The sequence below is a fragment of the Salvia splendens genome, chromosome 12 (genome assembly GCF_004379255.2).
Source record: "Salvia splendens isolate huo1 chromosome 12, SspV2, whole genome shotgun sequence".
Taxonomy (NCBI): domain Eukaryota; kingdom Viridiplantae; phylum Streptophyta; class Magnoliopsida; order Lamiales; family Lamiaceae; genus Salvia; species Salvia splendens.
Window position 1 is genome coordinate 30,044,699 of NC_056043.1, and position 14,977 is coordinate 30,059,675.

General features: G+C 44.0%; 1 protein-coding gene across 1 annotated transcript; it reads right to left on the reverse strand.

Moving 5' to 3' along the window:
* Positions 1 to 5,072: 5,072 nt before the first annotated feature.
* On the reverse strand, positions 5,073 to 6,113 carry LOC121757324 (ethylene-responsive transcription factor ERF109-like). The gene has a single exon (XM_042152869.1). It carries the CDS (start codon positions 6,080 to 6,082, stop codon positions 5,279 to 5,281), a length of 804 nt encoding a protein of 267 aa, XP_042008803.1. The 5' UTR covers positions 6,083 to 6,113; the 3' UTR covers positions 5,073 to 5,278.
* Positions 6,114 to 14,977: the final 8,864 nt, after the last annotated feature.

Consider the following 14,977-nt stretch of genomic DNA (forward strand, 5'->3'; position numbering starts at 1 on the left):
AATACCACTATTACACACTTTAATCAATATTTTTCACATTACTTTCATTAACATTCACTAGAAATGGCATGTTCAATTTATATAAAATAAATTGACAGATAAAATTATACTACCAAGTAGAACAATAATTCCTAAATTGATTTGATGGCTATTAATATAGCTTGATGAATCTTTTTAATACAAAAGACCATTAGAGCGACCTAGCATACAATAGCAGGTGAAATAGATTTATTGATGATATAAATGTTAGAGAATATGGTGAAGCTGGAGAACACCATTTGAAACAATGTAAATGTATGCATAGTAAAATAGCTTGTTGTAGAAAGGACTTTTGTATTCAATATGATTGCTCAACTTTCTTTACAGATTACAATCTATATATATAATATACTAGAGAAAGATCTAGAATTATGCTAAAACCCTAGCATGACTAGCAAACAAAAGCAGAACCAAACAACTTACTTTAACCGAAAGCATAACAGCATCTCCAGTGGTCGGCGGACAAGCCATAGCCCAGCCATGCCACATCAGCAGCACTAAATTCCTCCTGCCACATCAGCTGGACAAGCAACTGGACAAGCAATAGCTCAGTCATAGCCTTGCCACATCATCAGCACTAAAAACAAATAATTAAACAATCATACAAAATACGGAATTAAATTCACGACACATATACGGGAAAATTCTCTAATAATATTAAATTTTTAAAAATACATTAATTAAAAAAAAGTAAAAAAAATTACATTACTTAAAAAAAATCCTAATCCACGCACGTATATATAGTGTTTCGAAAAAAAATAAAATTGGCTCGCCGGTTCCTCGTCGATCGGGAGGCTGCAATAGCGGTGAGCCGATCGGCGAGAGAATCGGCGAGCGCCCGGGAATCGGCGTGCCCTCGCCGAAATTCTCGCCGATTTGGCGCTCGCCGGCTGCAATAGTTCGGCGAGCCGCTCGACGAGCGCCAAAAATTGGCGAGGCGCTCGCTCGCCGACCACTGGAGATGCTCTAAAGCAGATCTGCACCTTAATGTACTTGATATCAGAAACTCTGCCTCTAGCTATCCTTTAGTCAAGCATTCTTTCCATGTAGGATTGATAAGTTGAGAGCTCGTGACTTTACACGCTACCACTTGGTTCCTCTTCAACACATCAACATTGCAGGCTTCATTCTCTTTAATCTTCACAGCTTTTTCCATTAACCTTGAGTTGGACTCCTTAACAATAAAGATTGCCAATTAGAGATTTGTCTTCACTAAGCTAGTCATGAAAAAAAATCAGTCTACATATATCACATGTGCATCTATAGATAAACTTTAAAAGTAAAATGTATGGCATGTATTTCATTGATTTGAGATATTTAAGAAATATCGACCCATCAATAGAGAGTAGGAGGAGTATTTTATTCATAATGTCATTTACAATGTCATATAGCAGCCATTTGAATAGCCCAATAATACTATTGCTAGTATGTTGTATAACTGGGCTGTTTTCTTTACTATTTTCTCTGCTGTTAATGCCCAAAATTCCCAATATTTTCAAATTATTGTTCCCGAATTGATTATATCTTTTTATTTTGATGAAGATAATGATGTTTCTTATTTAACACTAAGCAGGTGTTTGATTAAGCATAACATTTTAAAGAGTTATAAAACGTTTCATTAATTTTTACTTCATCAATTCCAATTTAATTGATTCGTAATATTATTTTTAAAACTTTCCAAGTTAAAAAAATTACTTCATCTTTTGATAAAAATTAACTATATAGCATTCTCACTTCTCTATCCTTCTCAGTTATATATTTTTATTTAACTTATAAACACATTTATCTTAATTCTTATACCAAAATAAAACTGTCTTGTTGAAGTCGGACTGATGGAGCAAGATGTAAGGTCTTAAAATCTTATAAGTGGCAATAGTATTTGAAAAAGACTTGGGTCCGTTCGACTTCTTCTTCCGTGCTCCTTCTCCGTCGATCAACTGCGGTGTTCCCCAAATTATTTTTGATTGGTTTTGTTAGAATATGGAAATCAAATATTGTAACTAAGGAAATGATCATGTAATTAATATGTAATTGATAGCACTCAAAATTAGGGGATTCTTTACCTTATGTAAATTAGGGCAATCCTCTACATTAAGAGGATTGCCCCATCGATGAAAAACACACAAAAAATCATCCCAACAATTTCTACTGCTTCTTCCCTCTCGGTTATCCAATTAAACATGGTACCAGAGTAGGTTGAGCAATAGGGACTCAGAATTTAACATCATCATCGTCCAAATACCAATCTCGAACCCAGGCCAAAAGGCAAAAACCTGCAATCATCAGAAAAAAAAAACGATGTCAGAATCAGACAACGAGAATAAGAATTCGTTGGTGAATGTCCCTGACGACATCATAATGAAGTTTGCAGAGTTCCTCCGAAACCTCCAGACCATGCCAATCACCCCACGACCAACGACGGTGAACGCAGACAACCTCAGTGAAGTAGCCGTCTCAACCAAGTTATCGGGAGACAACTAACCACTGCGGGCGAACCTGATCAAACGAGCGATTGGGGGAAAAGGCTTAACATCCCATATCTCGAAGGGTTTAGAACCTCCGACAGAAACCGATCCCAGCCACGAGACATGGCAAAAATTGGACCAGTGTGCGTTCGGGTGGATCATCAACAATATGGAACCCGAACTCGTGAATGAGGTATCACAATACCCAACTGCTCGAGAACTTTGGGAGGGGCTAGCCGTGACATACGGCAGCGGAGGCGATTCGCTCCAGGTATACGACCTACACTGAAAAGCAAGCAACATCAAACAGGGAGAATTGACCCTCGAACAACTGTGGAACCGACTCCAAAGCATTTGGATGTCGATTGATGGAAAGAAGCCAAAACCGATGAAGGACCCGGAAGATATCGCGATCTACAACCGAGAAAGACAGGAGACCAGGCTCTTCCAGTTTCTAATGGCACTCAATGACGGACACGAAGTAACCCCTGCCCTCAGTCCGGGACGCTTACGCGACTGTCCGACGAGAAGCGACAAACGACGGAGTCCTCAAACCCCAGGTCACCGATGGAAGAGACCTTATAACTGAAATCACGTGGATACGAAGGCTCCTGACAGAAATAGGCTTCCCACCTACTTAGAAGAGTCAACTGTTCTGTGACAACAAGGCAGCAATCAGCATAGCCGAAAATCTAGTCCAGCACGACCGAACGAAGCATGTGGAAATTGATCGACACTTCATAAAAGAGAAGATAGAGAAGGGAATTATTGAGTTTCCCTTTATCCGCTCAGAAGATCCACTGGCAGACATCCTAACCAAAGTTGTCCACTCGAAGGTGTTTGAAGAAGTATTAGGCAAGCTAAGGATCGGAGATGCCGTCACTTAGCTTGAGGGGGAGTGTTAGAATATGGAAATCAAATATTGTAACTAAGGAAAGGATCATGTAATTAATATGTAATTGATAGCATCCAAAATTAGGGGATTCTTAACCTTATGTAAATTAGGGCAATCTTCTATATTAAGAGGATTGCCCCATCGATGAATAACACACAGAAAATCATCCCAACAATGTCTACTGCTTCTTACCCCTCGGTTATCCAATTAAACAGGTTTGATATAGCCAATGTTCAATTTGGACACAAGAAATTGTTTGCTCCACTTATCTTGATTGAGGGAGTTATTCTTCGAATATTTCATTAGAGTGTCCACTATAGTATAGGCGCGTCGGCCGCCCCGGCAGGGCGAAGGCGGGGCGGTCTATTATGGGCGGGACATCCGCCCCCGAAGCGGACAAAAAAAAGGGGCGGAAGGCCTTCCGCCGAGAAATGTGCGAGGACTCGCCGGTCTCCGGGCGGCGGGGCGGCCGGCGAGCCGGCCTATAGTGGGGGCGGTTTGCGGCGGGGCGAACGATTTTTTATTTTTTGTTTTTTTTAAAATTCAATTTAGTTTACCTATAAATACACTCCATTTCACTCATTATTTTTACACCATTCCAATTATTCACTCATACTTTCTCTCACTAATATTTGTGGATTCTATTGGTATTTAAAATGGACGATTTGTGGAACGAAGCGTTGAATTCTCTGATTCAAGAGGTGCAGAACGACGCCGATGCGGACGATGCGGCGCGCGTGGTGGAGATCCCGGAGGCCGCGATCCCTCGTGCGATTACTCGTCGTCGGACGATACAACGAGATGGGCGTACCACAGAGCAATGAATATTTGATCCAATGTTTCACTGATATGCGCAGGAGCACAACACATATCGCACTCCATGCCGATTTGATTGAAGAAGTTTGGGCATGTAGGGGAGGTGGCGGCGCAGTGTGAACAGCATCATGATGTTCAATAGATTAATATTTCGTTGTATAATTTTTGAGCGTGAAAAAAGAACTGGGACTGTGGACAAAAAAGAGTGCGGGGCTATTGAAGTTATCCACCTATAATGGACACTCTTAGATGACAGCAAATTATACCGTTTTGGATTGGCTTACAAGTTACAACAACAGTGCTTGCTAGGGAAATACACCTGCTTTTTGATCACGTGTTAAATGTGGTTTCCTTTTTCTATCATTTCAGCTCACTCTAATTAAACACATGACTCCATTTAGTTAGTTAAACTATTGCCTTTTATGGAAAACGTGTGAATTCCGAATATCTTATCCCTGGGAAGAAAGAGTCTAATTAATGCTGACATGTCAGATGGAATATCTTCTGTCCATCATTATTCAATTGCTACTGCTTGTCCTTACTCGTTTTCAACTTTCACACTTTTAATATCCTAGTTTCAAGATAACGGGGAAAATATATTACTCTGTGTGTTTGAACTTTGAACAGAATAAGCATTTGGAAAAGTTAATATTTATACTTTTAAAATTGCGTAATTTGAAACATGTTGATGAAATGTTGTTACGGTTTCAAGTTGACATATTTTAGTACTGGAGTACTACTTTTTTAGCTTTTATTTATGTTAATTACCATATTCGTGAAGAGAGATGCGTCCTTGGTAGTTTTTATTTGTTGTGTTTTGCATGGGTTTAACGAAATATTTGGTGGTGACAAACTAATTAAATCAATATATATGTTAATCACAATCATCTATTCATTAATTAAACAATAGCAATTTCCTTATAAAGATGAGAGAGGAGTATATAAATTCCAACCCCCCCCATATAAAACAATCGAAAAGAAAAATATAGGAAGCGTTTGAATAAAAAAATCTTCAAACCTGCTATCTGATTATTTAAAACTTAATTCTCTATATTCAATATGACTACACGCATTGGACATTCCCGCCATTAGCAGAATCCGAGGAATCGCCATTGTTGAAATCCATCATCACCAGCCACTGCTCCATCTCTTCTTCCCCAATCGTCAAATCCCATATATTATCACTCTGATTTTTGCTGCTCGATCCCGTTTCCCAAATCCCCCCATTCCCCTGTTTACTAATCTTCTTCGGAGATTCCACAACCGCCCTTTCCCCTTTCCGCTTCTGCTGAGAGCTCGATGAGCTCTCAGCAGCAGAAGCAGAGGACCCCGCGGCCGCAGTGTAGTCCGAGAACGGGAAATTGACCTTCGCCCGCGGCCCCCGGAACTCAATCGCCGCCCTATCATACGCCCGCGCGGCGTCCTCGGCCGTCTCGAACGTCCCCAGCCACACGCGCACCGCCCTCCGCGGGTCCCGTATCTCCGCCGCCCATTTCCCCCACGGCCGCTGCCGCACTCCTCTGTAGTTCTTCTTCTTCCTCTTCTTCGGCGGCGCACTCACCGCCTTCTTCTCCTCATTAAACAAATTACACCCCAAGCACCCTTTAATCCCGCAGAATCCGCACGTCTCCATATCGCCGGAAACAGAGAAGACCCCATCGCCGCCGCCGCCGGAATACAAGAATCTGAAATCATTAGCCGGGTTTGAGAGCGCCGCTTCTCCCGTAATAACATTCTTCAACGCCGCCACCATTACCGAGGCTTCTTCCTCATAAGAGAGGCGCTGCGGCGGCGGCGCAGACATGGAGATAGAAGCGGCGGCGGCGGTGTTTTGCTGTTGCTTGATTCTGTTGTTTGAAATCTGCATGTCAGACAATTGAGTTAGGATGTGTGAGAATTGTGGGAATGGTTTAGAATGAGGAAAATAAGTCAAAGGGGATATGGGTATATATATGTATGTGGGTCATAGAGAAGGAAGGTGCGCTTTTGCCAGCTCACAGTCTACAACACTAGTTTTACACGGACTGGAATGAAACTTCAGATAGAGAGAGTATTGTTTATGTTGGCACGTGTGGTAGGGCGATCCCATTGGGTTGACAAATGCTGAGTTGGCATTCTTCTAGCGTGTTCACACGGTAATGTTGACTCTGTAGCTTCACCAAAACGTGACCTCATCAATTACGTTAACTAAAAGTGTTTTTTGTTTTCTTTTTTTAGTAACGCTAGTCCGACTATAATTTTTTAATACTGGTTGACTTTATTATTACTGATGTTATTTTACATTAGGCCTATTAAAATCTCAGGTGATTTCTGATTATTTGAAGCATTTTGGTACGAAGTGGCAATCACATCCAGGTATTATACCCATTGGCGGACGCATGATTTTGACGTTGGGGTCCAACTCTAAGATATTTTTTAAATGACGGTGTTGCCAAAAGTTTCGACATTATAAAGATGCGAAGGAGATGAGTAATGAGATAAAAATAATTAAATGATAATGAAACTAGAGAAATTTATGCTTTTAAATAAGTTAGTCATGAAGGAGGAGTACAAAACATAAATTTTTTTTGTGCCTAATATATGTAAGAAAATAAAAAAACAGAGTTTTGGGCCATTTTTTGAAATATTTATAAATTGTGGGCATCATTTTGAATATTTATAAGAGTGCATAATCAATGTATCATTATAAGAAAAAAAAACCGTCTTTTGTGATTCAACATTTAAATTCCACAATTAATATTACCCTACCTACATTATAATATAAAACGTGTCATTATAGCTTTGACCACTAATCTTAAATTTAATTTTCAGTTTTGTAACTTATTTATCATATTTAAAGGGGACGTTTATAAGTTTTGAATTTGGAAGATAAAAAGCATTTTTCATTATATAAATGGAGGAAGTGAAAAGTTGTGCAGAGGCATCTATTTTTTACTATAAATATGTTGTTAGCTAGATTTTAATCCTCATATATTCCTATCCTTTTTCATAATATTCTTCGTTGAACGTTTTGCATAAATTTGAATTGATTTTAGGTATTTTTCTTACTCTTAGTCAATATTGCTTTAACATGAAATTAGTTTTCTATATGATGTTTTTTTTCATTTGTTTAACATGAATCATTTGAACGTTTTGCATAGTTTGAATTGATCTTATGTATATTTCTTGCTCTTCATTAATATTGCTTTAACATGAAATCATTTTTCTATATGATGATTGATGAATCCGCGAATTTCTGATGTTAGTAAATGCTGGTAGAGAATAAAGACTACGACACAATGAATTTACGTGGTTCGATTTACTGAAGTAAATCTACGTCCACGGGAAGAAGGGAGGGCAAGATTGTATTGCTTGATCTAGGATTACAGCTTACAACACAGACTTGCTATATGATATTTTATCTCTAGAGACCCCTTCTTCTACCTGATCTAAGTTATATTTGTACATTGAACTAGGATCGTGGTTTGCAGCCCCACTAACAAGATCGTGGGTGAGCAATAACTGCTCAATAACTGCTTCGTACCACTAAATAGATCGTGGGTATAGTGGAGGTCGTGGAGGCCTTTCATGAGTCCACTAACTCCTAGTTCGGTCGAATGCTGAGACCGAACTGCTGGACTTTACCGATCAGCTCTTGCCGATCTGAGAGGAGAGCTTGACTGGTCGGCTTTTACCGAGCTGTAGGCTGAGTCCGAACTCTTTGGTCGTGCCGAACTCTTTGGTGCCGAACAGATACTCTTTCTTGGGCTCTGGGCTGATGGGCCGTCACTGTTATTGGGCTTGCCATTAGGGTTTAGTTCGTACCCCATCACTACCCCCCCCGAAAAGCGAAGTGAATCACTTCGGCGAGGTGAGTCACTTCGGCATTCTGGATAACGGTAAGGGGGAGGCTGACGTCAGGGGACGTGCCTTGCGCGTGCCTGCATTAAATGCGACAGTAAAATCCGGCCGTTGAATCCTGAAAAGGTGGGATTCGAAACAGCGCAACAATTTCGAAATCTTTCCCGAATCTGATAAATATGCTCTTTCTTCCTCATTTGAACACTTTTGCTGTTGCGTCTTCTATACTCTCTCTTTCTCGAGAAATTTTCTTCCGCTTTCAAGAGCTTCTTCAGACTTTCTTCACGTTCAAAAAGTAAGAAAAATGGCTTCTATTTCTTCTTCGGAGTCGGGTAGCGGTAGGAGAGGCGGTAAGGGGTCTTCTGGCCGGAAAGAGTCCGGGGAGAAGACCGTAGAGTATTTCCATAGTATTTTGAGTAGGGATACTGTGATATCCCTACCCGAAAAATACTTTTTTCCTGGGGGGAAGGCGGTGGTACCTGACGGTGATCATAGGGCTGACTCCCCGCCGGAGGGTTACGCCACCGTGTACGAGGCCTGCTTAGAATGCGGGCTTCGTTTCCCCCTCCCTTCTGCCTTTATAGATTTACTAGATTTTTTTCAGCTTCCTTTAGGCCAGGTGACTCCGAACTCTTGGAGGCACTTGTCGGCCTTCGCTGCCGAACTCCGTAGGCTAGGAAGGGATTTGTCTTTGAAGGCGATCCTTAAATTCTTTCAATTTAAGAGGAAGGGGTCTTGGTTTTACTTGATCCCTGTACAGCCCTTTAGGGCCTTTTGTAAAACGAAGTGGCCGAAGTGGCAAAACCGCTTCTTCTACTATGATAGGACCGCGGCTCCTAGTTTTCCCTGGAGAGGGCCGAAGTCCGTTATCCGTCATCCTCGGCCTGAACCGTTGGACGAGCTCGATGGCGAGCTCAACAAGATTCCCATAGTTAGGAAACAATACACGGAGTCTGAGCTCGTCAAGGGCGACGTCATGTTCGACATCTCGTCTTCGGACGAAGAGGCCGAGGGTGAGGCTTTCTCTTTCTTTATGCTCTACTGCTTTAACGAAGAAAATCTGACTTTGTTTTTTTTGTTTTTTGACAGTGAACTTGCTGAACAAGGCCGTCCGCAAATCCTCCGAGCTTGTGGAGCCGGAGAGGCAGAGAGCCCCTCGGTCGGCGTCTGAAGCCGAAAAGAATCCGAAGAGGCAAAAAACCTCTTCTTCGGATCCGAAAGAGCCGGAGCCGTCTTCGGCTAAAGGGAAGGGGAAATTTCATGAGTCCCCAAGAGTGCCGGGGAAAGACCTGGTCATCTCCGAGGTGGTTGCAGACATCCCGGAACACGTCCCTGAGCCTTTTCAATGGCCGACGAATTTTGTGGAGGTAAGCTTTCTGACTTGGCTTCTTTTCCACATTTTTTGATGGCCCTTCTGTTGACTTTTTTCCTTGTTCATCTTCAGAGAGCGAAGCTCGTCTCCGTGGAGCTCTCCAAAGCATCCCACGACTACGAGGAGATGCAGAAGAAGTTGCATCTTGCTCGTAGTCTGGCCGAACAGGCTGAGGCCAAATTTGAGAGGGCCCGAGCTGCTAGGATCTCGGCTCAGGATGAAGCTCGGTCAGCCACAAACCAGCTCATCATCCTGCGAGAGCAGACGAAGCACCGGGAGGCTCAGAAGGAGGCAGCCGCCGTGGCTGCCCAGGGGGAGGCTCTCCGTGTTTACACGGAGAAACTCTTTTTGAGCAGCCAGTTCTCGGCCTTTGTCGGTAGTCTGGTAAGGCTAATTACCGATAAGGGCGAGCAGGGGGCCGACGTCGTGCTGCCTCTGTACAGCCGAGAGATAGCAGCTCGGCTTCAGAATCTGCCGCTCCTTGAGGAGCTCGCTTCATCTTCGGTCCTGCTTTCTGCAGACCGAGTCCGGAGTTGTCGAGCTGATCGGGACGAGAACCTGGAGGCTATCTTTGCCTCCGTGGGACCCGTTTCACCCGCTTCGACTTACAACGGAGAGGGTGAGGCCGAGCCGCTGGAGCCGGAGGCCGAAGTCGAGCAGGCCGGGCATCCGGAGAAGGAAGCCGATCAGGAGGCGGAGGCGAGGCCGGCAGGAGGCGAGGCCGAGGCTGAGGTAGCTCAGGAGAAAGAAGCTGAGCCAGACCGAGGAGCCGGAGACGAAGCTGGCGGAGTATGATTTCGTCTCCCTTCTCTTAGTCTAATTTCTTCCTTGTAAAATGGCCTTGAAGCCCTCCTAGTGTAAAAAATTTTCCTTGTGAATGAAAAATTCTCTACACTTGTCTTCGTATAGCTTTTCGTACTCGCCTTTACTCCTGTTGTATTTTACTATCTGCTCGGTACAGCTGCCGAACTAATATAGCTGCTTTGTACCCAAGGAGATGGAGATACTTCACTGGAAACGGCTGTACTCTTCGGCTTTAGACGAAGCTGAGAAAAGAGCTATAGCCGATCAGACGAAGAATGACGAGCTTCTGGCTCGTTTAGTGAAGCTGGAGGCCGATATCAAGGACTTAGAGTCCGATAAGAAAGATCTGGAGGCCGAGCTGAATACGGCCATTGCTGAGAGGACTGCGTATGAGGATTATATCCGTGAGCGCGGGGGAGTTACCATCTCGGATGTTCAGAGTCGAGTTGACGAACTGTGGGAGGAATATCATGTACTCCGTAGGAACAATGTGCTGGAGAGCCCGGCTTGCCAACAAGTTGTGACATCACTGCGGCGTTGGGCTTCTCGGTACAACATTGTTCTTTCTCGGCGCCCCTCCATAGAAAGATTCCTTCGGCATATCGTGCCAACAGATGCTCGCACTCCAGATCAAACCTCTGGTTCCCTTGCTCAAAATCTTGCTCCAAGTCAGCAACGAACTCAGGAACAGCCGGAAACGTCAAGACGAGAACGGGCTCAGGAGCAACCAGAATCGTCAAGGCAGGGACGGACTGAAATTCGCCGAGGAGTTGCGACTATGAGTGAGCTAGATCGACAGATGCTTATTGCAGAGACTCTTCATCGCCGAGGTGTTAGGACTTCTCGGGCTCGGGGAAGAGGCGTTGGGTTGAGGATAGCATCTCGTCGACCTGCTTATTCTTCATTTGCTCGGAACAACCGAACTCGGCTTCCAGAGGATTTTGCAGATAGGTGGCTTAACTTTAGCAACCGCGGACAGTAGAATAGTCCTTTGTAATGGCGTAATGCCTTCTCGTAGGGGAGCTGAATTGTCTGCCGAACGAGATTTAATAAATGAAATTTTTTCCTTTCGCTTTTATCACTGCTTACTTACAGTTCTGCGAAACAATTTCATCGTGCTCGTCATCGGTCTTATGAAGTGAGCTTCTTTGATCGGACTCGTCTTTGGACTTTGAGGGAAACTTCTTTGACCGGACTTGGTTTGTGTTCTAATTTGGCGATTTTTGTCACCGGGATCGAACTTTCCCTTGTCCTAATTCGGCGAGTTTTATCGCGTGGATCGGACTTTCCCAGTTAACCGAAGTGGTCTTATGAAGTAAACCTCTTTGACTGGACATGGTCGTCCTCGGTCTTATGAAGTAAACTTCTTTGACCGAACTTGGTCGTCCTAATTCGGCGAGGTTTATCGCATGGATCGGACTTTCCCTTATTGCAGTTCGTTTCAGACGAAGTGCTTATTTCTTAAGCCGAATTGTGGTCTTGTATCTTCCTGAGAAGCTTGGACTCACAATCGTTGGCTTATTGCAGTTCGTTTCAGACGAAGTGCTTGTTAAGCTGAATTGCGGTCTTGTATCCTCCTTGGAAGCTTGGACTCACAATAGTCTTTAATAATCGATCTAAAAAGGGGATCAGCCTTTAAAGAACGATATACCTCGGTACCATTTGTAAGAGACGACAAGCACATAGAGACAAAACACATAGAGAAAAAATGAAAAAGATGAAAAAAAAACTTAAAACTTTTTATAAAACGACAAGTAAAAGGTACAAGTAAAAAACAAACAAATAAAAACATGTACCCCTATGACCGAACTAGACACAAGACAGACTGACCGGACTTTGTCTCTTACAAGTGGAACTTCTTGAGGTTGGAGACGTGCCATGTTCGGGGTACTTGTTCTCCTGACATGTGAGTCAATTTATAAGACCCTTTGCCGAGGACTTCTGACACCCGATACGGACCCTCCCATGTGGGCTCGAGTTTGCCCAGCTTTTCTGCTCGGCTTACTTCGTTGTTTCTCAAGACGAGATCTCCCACTTGAAATTGAAGCTTTTTCGCCCTTTGGTTATAATACCGGGCTACTTGCTCCTTATACTTGGCTGCTTTTATGCACGCCAACTCTCTTCTTTCTTCGGCGAGATCTAGTTCTGCTCTCAGTCCGTCGTCATTCATTTCTGAGGAGAAATTTAGAGTTCGGGGACTGGGTACGCCGATCTCCACCGGAATTACGGCTTCAGTGCCGTACACCAGACTATACGGAGTTTCACCGTTGGAGGTTTTGGGTGTAGTTCGGTAGGACCATAGGACTTGAGGGAGATTTTCTACCCATTGTCCTTTGGCTTGTTCTAACCGAGCTTTTAACCCTTTCACCAGAATCTGGTTCGTTACTTCCGTTTGTCCGTTTGCTTGGGGATGGGAGACCGAAGTGAACCGCTGTTGAATGTTCAGCTCTTGGCACCAATTCTTGAACGTCTTGTCGGTGAACTGAGTCCCATTATCCGAGACGAGGATGCGGGGTATGCCAAATCGGCACACTATGTTCTTCCAGACGAAGTCCAATGCCTTTGAGCTCGTTATCGTAGCTAATGGCTCAGCCTCCACCCACTTCGTGAAGTAGTCCACGGCGACGATAAGGAATTTCATTTGCCGAGGAGCTTGAGGAAGTGGTCCCACTATGTCTATGCCCCATTGCATGAAAGGCCAAGGGCTTTGCATAGTGTATAGATCGGTCTGCGGCATCCTTGGGACATTTGCATGAATTTGACACTTCGTACACTTCTTGACGAGCTGCACTGCCTCTTGTACCATGGTTGGCCAATAATATCCCCATCTCAGAACTTTTTTAGCTAAAGCTCTGGCTCCGATGTGGCTACCGCACGATCCTTCATGAACTTCTCTGAGGATGTAGTCCGTCTCTTCTGGTCCTACGCACCGCAATAACGGCTGAAGGTAAGACTTTCTAAAGAGGACTCCTTCATGAAGTTCGTACCGAAGTGCTCGGCACGTGATCTTCCGAGCTTCTCTCTTATCCTCGGGCAATTGTCCTTGATCCAGATACTGCAAGATCGGCGTCATCCAGTTCGGCGAGCTGGATACTGAGTGTACCTCGGCTTCATCAATGCTTCGGTGCATTAATTCTTCCGCCTTTGAGCTCGGATCTGAGGCCAACTTACTTAAGGTATCTGCTCGGCTATTTTCCGCTCTGGGAATGCGGATTATCCGAAAATAGGAGAAACTTCGGCTGATGCTTTGCGCTTTGTCCAAATACTTCTTCATTCTCTCGTCACGGGCTTCACTTGTACCCAACATGTGATTTACTATGACTTGTGAATCACAATGGACTTTGAGAGATTTGACGAGCAGACTTTGCGCTAACTGGAGTCCGGCCAGGAGGGCTTCGTACTCGGCTTCATTATTAGTAGTGGGGAATAGGAACCGAAGTGAGTAGGCTACCTCGTGTCCGTCGGGAGCGACAAGTAAAATACCAGCTCCACTTCCCATCTTGTTCGAAGCTCCATCTACGAATCCGCTCCAGCAGTCCGGCGGCTCTACTTCGGATTCCAAGGGCGGTGCTAGTTCGGCACTGGCAGAATTCTTCTGTTCGGCAATAACAGGAATTGCTTGATCGAACTTCGATTCTGCAAGAAAATCTGCCAAGGCTTGTCCCTTGATGGCTTTCCGAGGTAGATATTCAATTGTGTGCTCTCCCAACTCTATAGCCCACTTGGCGATTCTGCCTGATGCTTCTGGTTTGGTCAACACTTGCCGAAGTGGCAGATCAGTTAAGACGCATACCTTGTGAGCATAGAAGTATGGCCGCAGTCTCCTTGCTGCATTTACTAATGCCAGAGCAATCTTTTCCAGAGGTTGATACCTGGTTTCTGGACCTCTTAATGCTCGGCTTGTAAAGTAGATGGGAAGCTGCTTTAGGCCTTCTTCTCGTACAAGCACCGCGCTGATGGTTTGATCCGATGCCGCTAAGTATAAGAATATTACTTCGGCTTCGGTTGGAGCAGAGAGAATAGGAAGCTCGGCTAGATAACTTTTGAGCTCGTCAAAGGCCTTTTTCTGCTCGGCTCCCCACTCGAACTTTGGTGCCTTTTTCAACACCGTGAAGAACGGCAGTTGCTTTTCGGCTGCTTGAGAAAGGAATCGATTCAGTGCGGCTAGACATCCGGTTAGCCTTTGCACGTCATGTATGGACTTCGGCATCGCCATGTTTTGAACAACTTGAACTTTTGAGGGGTTTGCCTTGAGTCCGTCCTTTGAAACCCAACAACCCAGAAACTTTCCCGAATCTACCAAAAAGGTACACTTTTGGGGATTAAGTTTGAGGTTGGCTTTCTTGAGCACGTTGAGAGTGGACTTGAGGTTGTGCTCGTACTCCGAAGTGCTTTTGCTTTTGACGACTATATCGTCAACATACACTTCGACCTCCTTTCCAATCAGGTGCCGAAAAAGCTTGTCTACCATCCTTTGATAAGTGGCTCCGGCATTCTTTAAACCGAATGGCATCTTTTTATAAGCGAAAATGCCGAAATCAGTAATGAAGGCCGTTTTTGAAGCGTCAATCTCATCCATTAAAACTTGATGGTATCCTTTGTACAGATCAAGAAAACAAAAAATTTCAAAGCCTATCAAAGCTTCTACTTTTTTATCTATGTTCGGAAGGGGATAGCAATCTTTGGGACAGTGCTTATTTAGATCGGTGAAATCTATGCACATCCGCCATCCTCCTTCCTTTTTCT

Bases quoted from the DNA above. Each gene is read 5' to 3' on its own strand.
- LOC121757324 (XM_042152869.1), bottom strand. From the start codon at position 6,082: ATGCAGATTTCAAACAACAGAATCAAGCAACAGCAAAACACCGCCGCC.